Source organism: Centruroides sculpturatus, unplaced genomic scaffold, assembly GCF_000671375.1.
Source record: "Centruroides sculpturatus isolate CEXI.00-Female unplaced genomic scaffold, Cexi_2.0 scaffold1686, whole genome shotgun sequence".
Classification (NCBI taxonomy): Eukaryota; Metazoa; Arthropoda; class Arachnida; order Scorpiones; family Buthidae; genus Centruroides; species Centruroides sculpturatus.
In genome coordinates, this window is record NW_019385948.1 from 88,050 (window position 1) to 107,477 (window position 19,428).

The 19,428-nt window shown below is 26.1% G+C and overlaps 2 protein-coding genes across 8 annotated transcripts in view; both read right to left on the reverse strand.

Moving 5' to 3' along the window:
- Positions 1-1,497: 1,497 nt before the first annotated feature.
- On the reverse strand, positions 1,498-17,479 carry LOC111612752 (sodium-dependent noradrenaline transporter-like). 3 transcript variants are annotated; one of them, XM_023354000.1, is made up of 15 exons: positions 17,442-17,479; positions 7,995-8,184; positions 7,683-7,910; positions 6,789-6,920; positions 6,464-6,704; positions 4,431-4,569; positions 4,228-4,362; positions 4,017-4,120; positions 3,672-3,909; positions 3,390-3,530; positions 3,213-3,312; positions 2,926-3,026; positions 2,149-2,319; positions 1,988-2,062; positions 1,498-1,731 (listed from the first exon to the last, which is right to left on the reverse strand). In XM_023354000.1, exons 2-15 carry the CDS (start codon positions 8,152-8,154, stop codon positions 1,708-1,710), a joined length of 1,989 nt encoding a protein of 662 aa, XP_023209768.1. In that variant the 5' UTR covers positions 8,155-8,184; positions 17,442-17,479; the 3' UTR covers positions 1,498-1,707. The 3 variants fall into 3 exon arrangements, with proteins under 3 accessions (XP_023209768.1, XP_023209769.1, XP_023209766.1); XM_023354001.1 differs by lacking the exon at positions 17,442-17,479 and adding an exon at positions 16,561-16,573; XM_023353998.1 differs by lacking the exon at positions 17,442-17,479 and adding an exon at positions 13,852-13,996.
- Positions 17,480-18,681: 1,202 nt separating this feature from the next.
- The window catches only part of LOC111612754 (sodium-dependent noradrenaline transporter-like), a 37,446-nt gene continuing 36,699 nt past the window's right edge, over positions 18,682-19,428 (reverse strand). For 2 of the 5 annotated variants that reach the window (XM_023354004.1, XM_023354005.1), the window contains 2 exons: positions 19,152-19,283; positions 18,683-19,067 (listed from right to left, as the gene is read on the reverse strand). In XM_023354004.1, the coding sequence (XP_023209772.1) occupies positions 18,823-19,067; positions 19,152-19,283 (377 nt within the window). In that variant the 3' untranslated portion in view covers positions 18,683-18,822. Of the gene's footprint in view, positions 19,068-19,151; positions 19,284-19,428 lie in introns of all 5 variants that reach the window. The other 3 variants (XM_023354007.1, XM_023354006.1, XM_023354003.1) reach the window with 2 other exon arrangements.

The window sequence follows — 19,428 nt, forward strand, 5'->3', positions numbered from 1 at the left end:
AGCCCACAGGGTGGAAAGAGTTAAAAAGAACCTTCTGAATCCAAAATCCAACCCTGTTTATGCACAACATTAAAATAACTTTTTTTTGGTCGTAATTTTACTTTCCTGTGTGTTATGTATACATAACAAGGGAAAGAATTAAAATCGTATCAAATTTAACCCTCTGGGTTTTTTACAAATTTTAGATGTGTATGTGTGTGCGTTTGTTTGTTCGCATCATAATGGTTCTCATTACGGTTCGGACAGATGGTGAGGGACGGGACACGACATATCAGGACAGACTACTCCCTGGAAAATTCGTGGCGTTTTTCGACATATGTAATAATAAATTAAATAGAAACGTATTTTAAATTAATTAATATCTATAGTAAACTTATGTAAAGTGCTACCTGTAATCGGGACAAATCCAAGTTAGTAACTTGAATTATTTTGCCTTAACAGATATAAAATAAATTAACAGTTAATATTATCATATTTAATTTTATAAATAAATTTGCACACAGCTTCTGAAATATCCAATGACACGAGTTCGATAGTCGATTGCTTAGCATTTATTTACTATTGGAAACATATACTAAAATTGATAGTTCTAGTTCTAGTTTTCTATATGATGATTCTAAGCAGAATTACTGAAGGTTCATTTGCTTTTTAAATACACGTAGTAGGAGGGTACTGTATAATAAAATCAGTTGATTTAGTTTAGAATGTTTTAATATTTAGATTAGACGATTTTGTATAGAAAACTGAATAGAACTGAATATGAGATATACATACAGGTATATCCTGTTGCGTTTCGGATAATATTACAATGGCACACGAATATGTGAAGCGCGTAAAGAATTTTACGTTTTTTTTTTATAAGATGCTCTTGCTAAGATTAGAGAAAAGGATGAGTTTGTAATTGGCAGATAACCCTCAGCGGTGCTTAACCCGCTTTCAAATTGACTTTTAAACATAGATAAACCATGTGTTATTCGAAGGAAATTGTGGTAATTGCTAAAGAGTAACGATTTCGCAATGTACTGTACATCATGTAAAAAATCTTTTCAGTGCTTTTTTGCGATTTTTACACGAATTCAAAAGTAAGAAATTTAATACTTGGTCTAATTATTTAAACTTGAAGATCTTTCAAAATTTCAAGTTCGTTCATCTACTAGATTTAAGAGAATAATTTTAATCAAATGTTTCATCACTAAATAAAAAAGTTCATTTCTATTTCTTTCATGTAATTTATTTCTGTACAACAAATGACGGCATACAATACAATTATCCATATAACAAAACAATCTATGATCACGAATAAAAAACAAAAACAAAAAAAAATAATAATAACTATTATATCAAACACATATACAATATTTGAAGAGACACTGTGAAATATTTTAAAAGAAACATCAAAATTTAAATTTCATTAATATTAAATACACACATATAAACAGAAATACCGCGAACAACTTTGCTTTGCTTTGTTTTGTACCGAGTTATTATTAGTTTTTCTTATTGATGATCCAAGTCTCTTCGACACCCGTTTTAGAAATATTCCATGTGTTTATTCCATTTTTACTTTTTCTCTCGTCTAGAGTACCATTATAATAACTTAATGAAGAATCCTTTGTGATCAATTTCTGGTGTCATAAAATGAATTAAAATATAATTGGCACTTATGGAGACATTAGAACATTTTGCCTCCGTTGTCTAAGTTTCGGTTCAAACATAAAACCAATTTTTCAACTGAAAATTTAAAACAATTAAATGTATCACACTTTAAAACACGTCAAAATAATTTTCATTTAATTATTTAAATAAATAAATAATAATATAAAACATTTTAACGTTTTAAAAAAATTCAAATTTTAAAAAATTTTATAGCCAATTAAACAAGCGCTATTTTAAAAATTTGAATTCTTTCATATTATTGGTTGATATATCGAAAGGCAAATTATGCAATAAATTATTTATTTTATTACTTTATATAATTAAATTTTACCCGAAATCGTTTCCTTTCTGTTTTTTGATTTTCTATTCCTCTTTCTGATTCTGGTGTAATTGCGTAATTCAATTTCTATAAATTTATTTATAATATAAGTTTAATAATAGTTTCTCTCATCAGATGTCGTCTTCTTCATATTCATTTTCAAGCATACTTACATCAGAGCACGTATTTCCGGGAGCTCGATAAAATGCGATGAAAGCAAATAAAGGTACCATGGACACGCTGGAAAAAGCGAAACCCCACCCCAGAGCAATGGCCCATGTTGGAAAAAGATATCCATGATAAGTAAGAGGTGGACTATTGATGATAGACAATGTTATTACAGTCTGAAAAACATATATATATATTTCAATTCTCTGATGAAACTGGTAAACTAATTTCTTTGTATGCGTTCTTTGATGATTAATTCTAGTGTTAATGTATTGTGTTCCAATGTTAATTCCAGCGTTAATATTACTAGCATAGCATCGAATGGATAAAACTACTGAATATTGGTAGGATGGTCGTGGGTTCGTCCCTGACCAACGGGCTGAACTCGATGTTTTATTCATGAATCTAACACCTAAAAAAGGATAGTTGTCTCTTGGAAGACCATCTATATGTTGCGTTATCTTAACCCTCAAATCCTAATCAAAGAAAATTGAAAATTGACTTAAAAAAACAATTTGATAAGCATTAGACATGAGCAAAGTATGTTTTTTTTTTCTGTTTCAGTATTAATTTTATCATCATATATGTAACTTATGTCATAAATATGATTTGTTTATTCACATCAATCACTCAGTTACTTCGTGAACATGCTTATTTTTGTCATATCCTTTCAATAATAATATTAATAGCATTGCATCAACACGAATAATCATCAAAAGCACGTATACTGTTTCTTAATTAAAATTTTATGTTATTAATATTTAAATATATAAAATTCTTACTAAAAGAAATGTTGGACTAATAAATTTCCAACATAATCTCCAATATATTCCTGGTTGAAAACCCAACATTTCTTCAATATTTTTGCAAAATCGATCGAGACCTTTTTTAACGAAAAATAAAAATAATTAAACAAAGTTAAGTTTCAAAAAAATCTTTAACACAAAAAATCAATATCGGTTGCTGAACACCTGTTAGTTTTATTTATTTATCTGTATACAAACAGCTTTAAAAAATTAATTTTAAGTTAAATATTCCTAAATTTTTCTTGACTAGATGGAAAACTCACCATAAACCCAGGCTATACCGACTGCTTCAAAAAATGCTGAACAAATAAGTGATATACCAGCTGCGTATGTGTCAAACCAATACATCATATAACCACCTCCCTATAAAAATTAAGAAAAATGTTAAACTTATTTGTATTCACTTAACAACTTTACTGTAATTTCTATTATTTACTCACTCTCGTTACATTAATTATGGCAATACAGAAAGAAGTTGCCAATACTCCAGCTGTAAATATCTGGCGACTATATCGCCATTTTACGAAATATTTTGCGTACTCGTCTTTTAATCCAGTTATAACTGATTCTAATCCACCCATCTGAAAAAAAAACACGGTATTTTTAAGTAATAAAATAAAATTCAATGTCTCGAAGTTGATTAAATTTATTAAAAAATCAACATATTGAGTGACTATTTGATATGGAAGTCACATAACATGAAATAATTAAGCATTGCTCACTGCGCTATCAAGGCCAAGAGTTAATAGCATGGTAAAGAAAAGAACAGCCCAAAAAGGTCCTCCAGAAAGGGTTGCAATCGCTTCTGGATAAACCTGAAAAATGAGTCCGTATCCATCTTTGGCAACATGAGTAATTGGTACACGTTCTTTGTGAGATATATAACCCAAATAAGCAAATATAACGAATCCGCCATAAAAGCTGGTGAAACTATTCGCTGCAGTTGTCCATAAGCAATCTCTAAATATATAAACATGTTTTATTATTTATTTATGTAAATTTAAACATATGAATATATAAATTCTCAGATCAGAAAATGCTAAAAAGGATTATGAAATTCTACTTGCTTATAACAATTATTATGAAAAGGATTGTAAGATGCGTAAGTCAAATGTACACCAAATCCAACTCCAACAGAATAAAACACTTGAGCAGCTGCATCGATCCATACCTAAAAAACAAAATATAATTATCTTTACTTTTCTTTGCCAAAAAAATACGTTTAAAAATGCTTTCAATCAATAAAAAATCTTAAATTTATTTTATATCTCGACTGACCTGAGATCGAAGAAGTTGACTGAAATCTGGATTTAGATAATAAACAAGACCTTGACCCGCTCCGGGAAGCAATAGACCACGTATCAATAAGATGGTAAGAATAAAATACGGAACAGTAGCTGTTACCCATACTACCTACAATTTAATTGAGTTAAATAACATTTTTGCATAATTTAATAATTATATCGAATTATTTTCTTTACTTTTCCTGAAGATTTCACTCCTTTAAACAGAGCAAAAAATAAGATGACAAAAACAACGAGGACGCACATTACTAATTGCCATTTTGGTGCTCCCAAATCGTGTAATCCTGTGCTTAGATGTAGTTCCAATAATCCCCGACTATAAAAGTTAAATGAATTTCAATGGATTACTTAAAATTTTTCAGCACTTAAAGTTATTTAAAGAACTTACAATTTATATTCTTAAATTATAAGTTCTTTAAGAGTTAGAATAATGTAATTTATAAAATATAATAGTTAAATCTATGAAGAAATATTAATTAATAAAATTGATTTAAACACAGATTTATCATAAAAATATTCAATTTTCTTGGAAACTAGAATTGATTAGACAAATATTTTTCTTGAACTTGTCAAGCAAATTAAAAGCTAAACATTTTAAATCGATTATATCGGTTTAACATAATATTTTTTCGAAAAATTAATAGTTTTTTTACGGAAGAATACCGAACTTGTTTATTATATTTTCACACAATACTAGTTGACACTTTTGACGTTGATTAGATTAACGACTGATGACAAATGATGACATTTTGTGGCGGTTAGAACTTTAAACGTCATACTTCAATTTAATTTAACTGACACTTCATCAATTTTAGCCCTTCATACGACAGAGCAATACAATAAATAGAAAATGAATGAATTATTTTAACAATGGTTAACATATTGATACAAGAAGTATGAATAAGCATGGATACGGAAAGATCCGTAAATTTTTAATGAAGATATATATATATATATATATTATATTAAAGATATTTTATTCTTACACACACATATATATTTAATAGTATAAAAATATAGTATAAGATATTAAAAGGTAGTAAAATTAATTAAATTTATATACCAGAAGTTAGAGTAAATATCAAAGTGTTGTTGAATTATGAATGAATTACGAAATTACTTTTTGCGAAGGTTACGATACAGAAGATATAATTTATTATTTTGACCTATAAAAAATAACATATTATACCGAACGACTATATCCTTTCATAGAAGGGAAGCAGCAAATTAAAACAAAAAATTTATTCGTTTTAAATAAAACAAAAGAGAGATTATCTTATATTAGTTAAGTAAAAAATCCAGAAAGTTTTAAATTATCTTCATTAATAACGTGATCACTCTTAAGGATTTAAATTATTTAAAAAAAATTTTTTTAAGCTAGAAGACGGAACGACCTCGCTAAAAGTTCGACGTAAATAATTAAGTAGTAGGTTTTATGATGGTCATAAATATTTCTGAATGCTGTTTGACGTCTTAATTAATAAAATATTCTCTTAAATCTATTTAAATCGGGAATAAAGTTTACATCATTATCACTTATAACACATTTTTAAATTAATTTTAAGATCAATTGATATTTTTTAATTCGCTGACTTTTAACCATTTTAATTATTTTTCTTTCATATTAATATTAAATTTTAAAGATTTCTGGCAGAAGTAATTTTATTTATTTATTTTTAAAATACATTGGTAATGCCAAAGTGGCGACGATAGCCTCTCCGAAACAGATCCTTAATAAAAAGAAAGAAGAAATAATAAAAGAAACTATTTACAATAAGGAATTTTACTAGTTATACTGGTACTCGTATAATATTTACTTACAAATAGTTTTTAATTTATTTAAATATGAGAATAAAACGTTTTCTATGGGCCAAACAGAAGTAGCAAAAGATTGTTGAAGTTTAGTATTGTATTAGTGTAAATATCGTAAAATAAAAATATACTGCAAAAATTTTTTTTTAAATCTCTGTTGAATTTTTACATTTTATAAGGCTTTTTTATTTTTTAATTTATTTTAAAAGTTTTCTGATAGCCTTCCATTTCATCCTTTGAAATCTTCTCCAACGTCGTAAACAGCTCATTTAAAAACATATTATCATTACGAAATCTACTATTATAATTTAAAATACCGTATTAAAAATGGATCCTTAAATAAAGTTTCTATGCTTATAGATATAAACGCAACTTTCATAGATTAATATTAAACTTACTTAAAAAATTCGAACACGGGTGAAGTTTTATTCAAATAAATCAATTCGACGGATAAATTAGAATAATTTTGTTGAGTAAAATTATCTCCTCTGCACTTTTCCGTGTTCCATTCGTTTCCACAATGAATCCAAGGAAGATCAGAAGAAAATGAAGCAAAGATGAAGTATACGGTCCATCCGATGATAACATTATAATAAAAGGACACGTACCAAGAGACTAGACAGGCACAGTATCCCACACCTGAAATATAGAATTTATAGCTTATTTTCTAAACATATTTTATAATTAGAGACATAATAGAGCATAAAAGATAATGCTAATAACCTTTAAAGAGTGGGCATATCTTCCAAATGCTGATGGGACCTTGTTTATTATATTGGCCAAGAGCCAGTTCCATGTAGAAAAGGGGAACTGCTCCGAATATCAACATCAGGAAGTAAGGAATAAGGAAAACTCCTGAATAAGGAAGACATCTTTGGATTAAAGCCAAGTTTAATCGACGGAAGTAATAGTTTAATAGTGCAGTACATTACAATTAGTAACAGTAATTGAACTTATTGTTCTTTTACAATTGACGCGTATTTTATTCTTAAACAGAAAGTAATGAATTATAGTTATTATGATTATGTAATGAATGTAATTAATTTGCAAACCGATTTTCAAATCTGTAAACTTAATTTAATTATCAATAACGAAATAATAATTAACAGAAATGGAATTTGATTTAATGTTAGGATTTGATACTAGGATTATAACTTTTATATACTTTTCAACACAATATCTTATTTAAAAAATGATATATTATTAGTAAATAAAGAAAATATTAGCAAATTAAATAAATAATAGTTTTAAAATAATAATATCGTGAAGGCTTCTTAAGAATTATGAGAGGCCTTTACCTTTGAGACTCACAACATCATTAAAAAGTTGTATTATATTTTAAGTTAATAAACTTTGACGAACATAAATATATATTTTTATTAATACGCAAGAAATGAAATAGAATAAAGAATTCGTAACAAATGTTTTGAAGCACGAAAAAAAAAGCCAGCAAAGATCTTTGACCATGCTGACCCCCTTTGATAGAACCTCATCTGGATCGCGTACAACAATACAAAATACAAAAACAACTTAAATCTAGATGAAAAGACATTTCTTTTTAAAATATTAAAGATAATTTATGAATATTTTGATTATTTTTGAATAATAAAACGTTACCTCCTCCGTTTTTATAACATAGATAAGGAAACCTCCAAACATTTGCCAAATCGACCGCAAAGCCGATAATAGATAATAAAAAGTCGGCTTTTTTATTCCACGTAATCCTTTCTTCCGAGTTTGGATTTTGTTCGATTTTATTATCTGTTTCTTCTTGGAGAGGAACGACCAAACTACCATCCATTAAATCGGGTTTAGTAATGCTAAAATTGGTAGTATGATTGTCTCCTATAAAACAAAATTCGATATTGCTGTATTATTATAATAATTAATTTTTTAATCTAAGGATATATTTCAAATTTAAACTTTTACTCTTCTCGGGATCTCCGACGAGATCTGTATTAATGGTGGTCTGCAATTCAACATCTCCAGATGTCGTCCTGTCAGCCAATGGAAATAGAGTATCCTGTTCGGCTAACGGGCGTGCTGGCATGATGTCATCACCTGACTTCTGATTGGTCGAACAGTCCATCCATCTGTGCAATATGGTAGCTATGAATGACTGAAAAAAATTACCTCAAATATATTAAAAATAATTTTTATAAATGAAAGGGTCATAATATCTAAAGTATGGATTATTTATTTAATATTTTTACATTGTTTTTAAATGAATAAATGTAGGATAGATGGAAGAGTTTCTAAAAAACAACTTTCTCGTCGATATATTATGATTATATCACAATAATGTTTACCTGCTGCGTCTAAAAATATGTTTGTTAAACTTGAGTTTTAAAAATAAATTTGTTTCCGGTTTCACTTGGACTATAAAACAAAATAATGTACTTAAATAATCACAAAATTCAACACAACATTTAACACGCCGCAAATATACTGTCGGATTTTATAACTGAATAATTAGTTTTAAAAACTCATTTTATTCAAAATTTGCACGTTTATCGAACCTTGTAAGTAGCAAAGCAGTCATTTAAAAGTGTTCACAACTCTCGATGTGACATCATCAATACCTATCTGGTTTTTAAGTTTCAAGGTTAAACAACGCCTTTACAAAATACCAGCTAGAATTACTTCAAAAGAAATGATAAAAAACAATAATAAAATAAATAAAAAAACTCTTCTGTTACAACTGATTTATGCTAATTTACTTTCAATCGCTAGAAATCCGTTTATTAAATTTCATACATTCGAAATTTCTAACGTAAATAAAATATAAGATGCTTTTCGTTTTCGTCATAATATAGATTTCAGAAAAAGTAAATTATAAAAATAATATAAAATATGCTTAATAATTACAGAGATTAATAATATAATACCGCTATTTTAGACAGTTTGATAACAGCATTTAAGTAATTTAACGAACTTGATCTTTTTTTTTTCAAATTCAACTTGATAAAAGCATTATTCGGAACAATAAGCGAATGTAATAGTTAAAAAATATATAATAATTTTTATGTTTCGTATTTACTAATCATGGCTTATGTAAGTGAGACGTATCCCACGTGGTTTCCAGATGTGTTATGTAAACAGTGAATTATTTTTTCTATAAAAGGCAACACACTTAATATACTCAAAACAATTTGATACATCAATATCTTATTGGAGAGAATACTTAGATATCGCTTCTCAAGAATATGATAATTGATGAGTTTTAAACTTATATATATTTGAAATAGGCTAACTCATTAAAGTTACATATAGACTATTTACTTTCAAAATTTTGTTATTATTCAAATAAAGTCTATCCATTTGATACAGTAAACTCTCGTTGATAAGTCTGCAATCCCAGTTACTATACATCACTTTAGTTAACTATATTAGTTTATATGAGTAAGGATTTCTATATTCTTACATTATTTAAATTCATACAACTTATATTTATGTCCGAGTTTAAATAATAAAATTCACACTTATATAAAAGTTAATATAAATATTTATATAACTGTAGTCGATAAGTAAACAAAATATATTTCAAGAATTATTTTCTAAATCTGGAATTTTATTTAAGTCGATTTCAGAAGAAATATTTTAAAAATACTTTTCCGACTTTTATTTGACTTAATTTATAAATTAAAATAAACAGATCGTTATATATTTAGAGGAGTTTAGGATATTATAAAATCATTCAATTTAATAACGGAAAAGCTGCAATCTTATACATTGTTTTTTGTATTTCTTATATTGACACGTTATAAAATTATTTTAAAAACGAAATTATGCATTAACAAAATAATTTATTTAAATCTACAAAAACAAATTGTGTATGTAATCATCCCCACAGCTGTCATAGTAATGCAGTTTTACACCTATTCATTGAATAAATTATAATTAGGGATTGCGTTCTTTCAAAAATTCATGGCAAAAGAGGCCCACTAAAGAGCTAGAGGAGTCCGCATTACCCGGACCCCATACAAGTTCTCGAGGGCCCTGGTTATAATGAACAAGAGGATTTACGGCAGTATATGCTGTATACCCTGTTTTTTTCTTTTGTAAAAATATCATATATCATCAGGTTTTGCGATTTATAAACCTACATTGTACTTTATATACTGAAGAAAGTTAAAATGAATTGAGGATTGATTACAATGCGGATTATTCTCTCCAGACGTTATGGAAAAATATATAAAATAAAGTTAAACGTTATGATTTTTCTACGCTGTACTACAATAAATAGATGTATAGAATAATTTATTTTATTTTAAATAAGTAAGCCAATACATTCATTTTTTAAAAGTAATTGTTTTTCTTCTCCTCTCCAACATCAATTTTAAAGTTATAGAAAAACTGTATACCCTCTGTTAATTTTACGATTACATTGCTGATAATGAGCGTATGCGATTTTATTTATGCTGTAGGACTTGAAAAAAAGTGAAAAAAATGATAATTTATATATGTTTTTAAAAATTTAAATTTTTAATGAATTTTAAGATGAAGTTTCTACGTAGGCGCACGACTGCTTAGCAAAATTGAATACAATCAACAATTATAGAATTACACTGAATATTTATAATGAAAATAAATATTTCATTAAAAATTGACGTATTTTAGATAATTATCAATTTATTTCTAATGAAATTAGTAATAAATTTAAAAACTAGAAGTAATGCGACCTTAGCACATTGCTAAATCTTAGTCTATCCAAATAAAACTTTCTTGATTAAACATTCTTAATTTTCCTCGATTTGTTTACGAATAAGAAGAACAAATACATTATTCTGTAATTTATAATTGATATAATTATTATTTTTTATTTATAATTTCCTATTTAACAATCACTTAATAAAACGGATTTCATTAGAATTGCGTTTCACGTTTCAAAATACTGTAATTCTCTTTTTTCTCGCTTATAAATATGTATTCCCGACTTTGGCAAAAAAATCTTAATTTCATTTCCATTTTCCATTAACTCAGTTATTAATTTATTAACAGAAAATAACCTTTACATGCATTTACATTATAAAATGTCCATCGACAGTAGTTATACGCTGCTTTCTTAGAAGCAATCAAGTGTGTTTAGTTTAAAACTTGATCAATGTTTTCTTACTTCTGAAATTTTGTTATTTTTAATAATTAAACACGTGAATATAGACATTACTTCTTGTCATTACACCACGCTGATTGAAGCTTAAACAAACTACTTTTTTTATATTAGAAACAAATTACATTAATTCTGACAATGTTATCATTTTTAAAATATTTTTATATCTCTATTTGTGTATTTAATTTATGCAAATTTCCATTTTAACTAAATCTTCTACGAATATCTTAAGCTTTTTATATTAAAATTATGCATCTTTACACCTTAAAATAATGATGATGTTAAATTTTAAGCTGTTTAGTATAAGTTATGCGTTATTCCAGTGGCGCTTTATAACTTCATGGGCCTTGAATTAAGGGGCCGCATGCACTGTACAATGCTGACTTCAGCCATTTTTCTTCGGGAAAATTTTTGGGGAATATTTTCTTATAAAAGATTAGTTTGGGACCCCCTGATGGTGGGAGCCCCAGACAATTGCTCTTTTTGCCCATAGGATAACGCGCCACTGTGCAAATCGAATAAACAGCAATATAATTCCTTCCCTATAATAACAAAAATTGCAATTTGACTGAACATGTTTAAGCAATTTCAAATATTAATATTTATTTAAAACATGATTAATAAATTATTAACAAGCGAATAACTAAATTTTTTTCGCTTATTTTTTATCGATTATATAATGTATAATTATATTGGTTTAATATATTAAAAAACAAATTTTATTTAATTTATAAATTAAAATCAAATATTTGCTAAAAATTTAATTATTATCTAGAATGTAAATTTCTCCTTTAAATGGTCACCGTGTTCAATAATATTATGATAAAAATTAAATAATTAAATATAATATTTTACTTTATAAATCATCATCATCAACCATTGTCACTGCTGGATGAAGGTATCATCTAATCTTTTCCATTTTTTCCTTATCCAATGCTTTGGTTTTAATATATATACGGTATATATTAATTAGTTCTAATAAATAATTTTCTTAAAATAAACGCCACAAATAATATCAAAATGTAACAAAATTGAAAATTACTTACAAAAATAATAAAATATAAATATTATTTGAAAAAAATAATAATAACTTTAGCGTTCATTCGCCCCTCCGAATCCTCTAAATTCGTATCTGAATCACAGAGCTTATTATTTTTCTCCGTAGGCGCCAAATTATGTCATTATGCCACTGGATAACAATGCGTACATTTCATAAATACTTTTTCTTATGCATATTTTGCAACTGTTATTTATTCAAATTAATTTATATTAATTCGTTATGTATAAGTGTCATGATATTTTATAATTTTTAAAATTTTATACAGGGTACGGTACGTTATTATTGTGTTACAAAAGTTGATCGGAAATTACCGTAGAAAAATTCTATTGATAAAAAAAAATGCTAGTTTTTATTTTCTGTAAAAATAAAAATAAAATATTCATATTTTGTCCGTAACTTTACTTATAACTTTAGCGTAATAGTTTTATATGCGTATATTATAAATTTAAAATATGCTTTGAAAAATAAAAGTAAAAGTAGAAAAGTGAAAAAATTAACTTAAAATATGAAACTTAAAACTGAAAGAGCGTAAAAAATCATAAAGGCAATCGAAACTATTCCTTTGATTTGATTAGACATGTTTATTTTACGCTACTTAATATATAAATATCATATTATCTAAGTTAAAGAAGAGTTTGTTTTATCGAATTTCATATGTTTATTTAACGATGAATCTTGAAGGGTTTTGATGAAAATTTTCTATCAATTTTATGCGTCGATAGAAAAATTTACATTTCAATCATCAATCTTATTATATAGCTTCACTAGACTGATGCATACAGATTTCATTTAATTATTATAGTATTTAACAGCTATAATGTAGTAATAATTTTCTAAAAATATACATTAAATTAAACATTATAATTTTTACACATTAATATTTGCGTTTTTTGATATTATGACTTGATTCATGATAAATGTTCGAAGATCGTTAAGAAATAATTTTTGATTTAAAAAAAATCATTTATTTAATTATTTTATAAATTTTAATTTAAACTGCCATTCAAAATCAAATACTGACCATTAAATATAATTTTAAAAGCATTAAAGACCAAGTTCGAAAATATTAATTTATACTTCTAAATATATATTTTTTAATGAATTTAAATTAAAAAAATAATAATATACATCCGATACTAAATAAAATTAAATAAATATTAACTAAATTAATTAATTAATGTAGAATTTTAATTAATACAGAAAAATTTACTATTTATAAGAACAATTCACTTACTTAACAATTTTAAATATATTTAATTAATTGCTAATTATTCATTTAAAATAAGAAAAATAATTAATTTCTTCAATTTTTCTATTAGAAAAAAAGCCCGTTCCTTCACTCGAAACGGTAAAAAGATTATAATTGATGAGATAGAATCAATTCGAGAGCGTATGAAATTTTATAACTATTAATTTATGTAGTTTTATTAGTTAAGATTACATAAATTCGTGATAGGAAGAATAACATTACGACTGGTTAAAATAGAAAGTAACGAAAGTGCTTAAAGAAATTTGTATATTAAACAACGTCTATTTGAAACTATTTGATCTCGTTAACACTCAATTGGGAAAGCACTTGACATATTTTATAAAATCTACTTAAGCAAAACACTTACCGTTAACTGTCGATATTCATTCGTGTTTTGCTATATTTCCTTTAACATCCATCCCTACTGCCTTATAAGTACTTACATTTCGCACACGTGACTTATCTCCACCAATAACAATGGAAATGATTATATCTAAGCCACTACGTCAAAATTTTGAAAATATCAAGAGTTTTCATCTTACAAAAGACACATTTTCCTCAAATTTAATAAGAATATCAATGTTTCACAGCTATTATAATTATCTCCAGAAGCGATATTAAGTTTTTAAATGCCGAAAATGAAGAAATAAATACATTTTAAAGGCTAAATTGTATATAAAGAAATCCTAATACATAGTCTAATTTAGTTCAGTGCTTGATATATTATTTATACACTGATACTCGAAAGCATTTAGTAAATATTAATTTAGGAAAATATATAATAAAAATAAATTTTAAATTTAAATTTTAAGCAATGCAATATTTATTTTTAAAATTTGTTAACCTTGTTTTAAATAATATCAATGTTAAGAATGTATAAGCAATTAAAAGTAATATTTATTCTAAAAAAAAAATCTAAATATTTTTTCAATCTTATATTTAAATTAAATTTTGTAGCCTAATTAAATTAAATTTTATCATTTAGTACTGGAAGAAAGTGTAAAAAATAAATGACAGTCTTCACACTGCAAGATAGTATTTTGTTTAATGTTTATTTTGCAAAAATATTTTTTTAATAAAATAAAGTTTAAAGTATATTTTAAAAAATAATTCTTTGTTCTATACATAAACAATTATTATAAAATTTACACGATTTTTTTCATTGTAAATTAGGTTAAGAGGTAGACGTCGACCGAATCGATAGCATCTAAAATTAATTAAAAGAGTTCAATCAGCATGACTTACCTTTAGCTACTTCAAAAGTGAAACGTATGCATTTATGCAATGGCATCGAAACACCCCTTGACGTCATCGTTTCCAAAACAATTAATGTCATTCAGGCCAAAAGCCAGAAAAGCCTACGTGATTTTAATACTCGAGAGTATTTCTGTTTCACACTTTCGATTGTATTAATAATAAGAATAAGAATAATGTACTGTACGGTAGCAATAATCCAATTAAATAAGATACGAAGTTAACTTAAAAGTAATTCTACATTTAATAAATAACGCAAGTAGTTACGAAGTAACCTTGAGATGATTGATTATTCAAGGATAACCAGAAAACGAAGATTAAATTATCACAAATTTCGTTCTAGTAGAAAATTGATTTTTGTGAAAAAAAAAAAATATATATATATATATATATTGCCTATATTACGAGTCTATGTATTTAAATTACCAACTAAGCAGTATAAACCGTTCGTTATTTGTTTAGAAAATTGATAATACCTCGTATGTTGATATATACAAGGATGAACGACGTTACAATTTGTAATATAGTACATTTTATTATTCAAATCGTATTATTATTTAAATGTAAATATGTGGGGTACGTGTCGCGTCGTTAAAAAAAAACTAGAAAATTGTATTTAATTATTTATAAATGCTCATAACTGAGCAATGAAAAATTATGTAAGATAAACATTTTTTTAATTTAGCATCGTTACAATTCCGCAGCTCGCACCTAATCATAAAAAATTGCAATTTCCTTTTATACAAATTCGCTTTTTACACATTATGTTAACTAGGAAGAAAAATCATTTACATTCTAGTTTCCTTCCGTTTGTATGTGTTGAAAAACAAATTACAAAATTCATTTTCTTCATTTTTCTTCTTATAATTGACTGATATATAAGCAAAAACTTATTACTAAAGTAAAATAAAAAGAAAATTTTGATGTGTAAGGTACAGACGTGCTCTATCATCCACAGTCGCGACTATTATAATAGGAAAAAAAAAATGGCGGATAAACATTAGTCTAAAGCCGATAGCAAAAGACATGCCCTCTTTTAGAAAATTGACTAATGTAATCCAATAGATTCTAAATATATGGCTTAGCTATTAAATTATCGAATATAAATTTGGCAATTATTCTACGAATTTCAGAATAGTAAACTATTAACAGTAATCAAGTTAAACGAAATTTAATTTTAAAACGGTCGCGAGATTATATTATTAATAAAGTTAAAATTACGATTGAGTAATCTATTTAAACTATAAACCACTTTAATTTCACATTCGTGTTTCCCCCCCAAATAACTTATATTAAATAAGCATTAATTTTTCAATCATTTAATTCAAATAAGATATTCATTAACATGTAGCCTATACAATTTTGTCATCTATATAAGTTTAAAAGTCTCAATAAGTTAATAAGACATTTAAATATTTAAAGAATAAATCTTTAAACGTCCTTTAAAAGTATTTATGAAAAAAAAATTAATTTGTAAATAGAAAAGAGAACTTCATTTAAATTATTNCTTCAATTTTTCTATTAGAAAAAAAGCCCGTTCCTTCACTCGAAACGGTAAAAAGATTATAATTGATGAGATAGAATCAATTCGAGAGCGTATGAAATTTTATAACTATTAATTTATGTAGTTTTATTAGTTAAGATTACATAAATTCGTGATAGGAAGAATAACATTACGACTGGTTAAAATAGAAAGTAACGAAAGTGCTTAAAGAAATTTGTATATTAAACAACGTCTATTTGAAACTATTTGATCTCGTTAACACTCAATTGGGAAAGCACTTGACATATTTTATAAAATCTACTTAAGCAAAACACTTACCGTTAACTGTCGATATTCATTCGTGTTTTGCTATATTTCCTTTAACATCCATCCCTACTGCCTTATAAGTACTTACATTTCGCACACGTGACTTATCTCCACCAATAACAATGGAAATGATTATATCTAAGCCACTACGTCAAAATTTTGAAAATATCAAGAGTTTTCATCTTACAAAAGACACATTTTCCTCAAATTTAATAAGAATATCAATGTTTCACAGCTATTATAATTATCTCCAGAAGCGATATTAAGTTTTTAAATGCCGAAAATGAAGAAATAAATACATTTTAAAGGCTAAATTGTATATAAAGAAATCCTAATACATAGTCTAATTTAGTTCAGTGCTTGATATATTATTTATACACTGATACTCGAAAGCATTTAGTAAATATTAATTTAGGAAAATATATAATAAAAATAAATTTTAAATTTAAATTTTAAGCAATGCAATATTTATTTTTCCAATTTGTTAACCTTGTTTTAAATAATATCAATGTTAAGAATGTATAAGCAATTAAAAGTAATATTTATTCTAAAAAAAAAAAAATCTAAATATTTTTTCAATCTTATATTTAAATTAAATTTTGTAGCCTAATTAAATTAAATTTTATCATTTAGTACTGGAAGAAAGTGTAAAAAATAAATGACAGTCTTCACACTGCAAGATAGTATTTTGTTTAATGTTTATTTTGCAAAAATATTTTTTTAATAAAATAAAGTTTAAAGTATATTTTAAAAAATAATTCTTTGTTCTATACATAAACAATTATTATAAAATTTACACGATTTTTTTCATTGTAAATTAGGTTAAGAGGTAGACGTCGACCGAATCGATAGCATCTAAAATTAATTAAAAGAGTTCAATCAGCATGACTTACCTTTAGCTACTTCAAAAGTGAAACGTATGCATTTATGCAATGGCATCGAAACACCCCTTGACGTCATCGTTTCCAAAACAATTAATGTCATTCAGGCCAAAAGCCAGAAAAGCCTACGTGATTTTAATACTCGAGAGTATTTCTGTTTCACACTTTCGATTGTATTAATAATAAGAATAAGAATAATGTACTGTACGGTAGCAATAATCCAATTAAATAAGATACGAAGTTAACTTAAAAGTAATTCTACATTTAATAAATAACGCAAGTAGTTACGAAGTAACCTTGAGATGATTGATTATTCAAGGATAACCAGAAAACGAAGATTAAATTATCACAAATTTCGTTCTAGTAGAAAATTGATTTTTGTGAAAAAAAAAAAATATATATATATATATATATTGCCTATATTACGAGTCTATGTATTTAAATTACCAACTAAGCAGTATAAACCGTTCGTTATTTGTTTAGAAAATTGATAATACCTCGTATGTTGATATATACAAGGATGAACGACGTTACAATTTGTAATATAGTACATTTTATTATTCAAATCGTATTATTATTTAAATGTAAATATGTGGGGTACGTGTCGCGTCGTTAAAAAAAAACTAGAAAATTGTATTTAATTATTTATAAATGCTCATAACTGAGCAATGAAAAATTATGTAAGATGTACATTTTATTATTCAAATCGTATTATTATTTAAATGTAAATATGTGGGGTACGTGTCGCGTCGTTAAAAAAAAATGATTAAATTGTATTTAATTATTTAATTTTAGATAAAAATTGATGCCTTTTTGCCAAAATTGGGTTTGAGTATTCAACAGACAAGTAGACTGTCATTAGAAAGAAGTGTTGTTGCAGTCAATTCTCGTCCAGTTCGTATTAAAGATATTGATAAGGTAAAAAAGTTGTTCTGTATATTATTAGTTATTTATTTTTGTAAAAAGTTTTAAAAATTAGCATGCATATTACTTTAGATAGAGTTAGATAGCCTAATAAATAGGAATTTAACAATTTGGAGGACCTACTACACTAAGGCCACCGAAAATCTCTATCTAAACTGAAAAGCCTATCTAAATTAAAGTCGTGGGTTAAAAGTGTCATTTATTATTATGCATATTACTGTTTATTTTATTTTTTAATTTTGTAGGANTATAAGGCTTTTTTATTTTTTAATTTATTTTAAAAGTTTTCTGATAGCCTTCCATTTCATCCTTTGAAATCTTCTCCAACGTCGTAAACAGCTCATTTAAAAACATATTATCATTACGAAATCTACTATTATAATTTAAAATACCGTATTAAAAATGGATCCTTAAATAAAGTTTCTATGCTTATAGATATAAACGCAACTTTCATAGATTAATATTAAACTTACTTAAAAAATTCGAACACGGGTGAAGTTTTATTCAAATAAATCAATTCGACGGATAAATTAGAATAATTTTGTTGAGTAAAATTATCTCCTCTGCACTTTTCCGTGTTCCATTCGTTTCCACAATGAATCCAAGGAAGATCAGAAGAAAATGAAGCAAAGATGAAGTATACGGTCCATCCGATGATAACATTATAATAAAAGGACACGTACCAAGAGACTAGACAGGCACAGTATCCCACACCTGAAATATAGAATTTATAGCTTATTTTCTAAACATATTTTATAATTAGAGACATAATAGAGCATAAAAGATAATGCTAATAACCTTTAAAGAGTGGGCATATCTTCCAAATGCTGATGGGACCTTGTTTATTATATTGGCCAAGAGCCAGTTCCATGTAGAAAAGGGGAACTGCTCCGAATATCAACATCAGGAAGTAAGGAATAAGGAAAACTCCTGTATAAGGAAGACATCTTTGGATTAAAGCCAAGTTTAATCGACGGAAGTAATAGTTTAATAGTGCAGTACATTACAATTAGTAACAGTAATTGAACTTATTGTTCTTTTACAATTGACGCGTATTTTATTCTTAAACAGAAAG

Bases quoted from the DNA above. Each gene is read 5' to 3' on its own strand.
- LOC111612752 (XM_023354000.1), bottom strand. From the start codon at position 8,154: ATGGACTGTTCGACCAATCAGAAGTCAGGTGATGACATCATGCCAGCA. The intron at 3,910-4,016 runs GCAAGTAGAATT...TTATATATTTAG, and splicing joins TTTCATAATAATTGTTATAA to AGATTGCTTATGGACAACTG. The intron at 2,320-2,925 runs GTAAGAATTTTA...TATGTTTTTCAG, and splicing joins TTAGTCCAACATTTCTTTTA to ACTGTAATAACATTGTCTAT.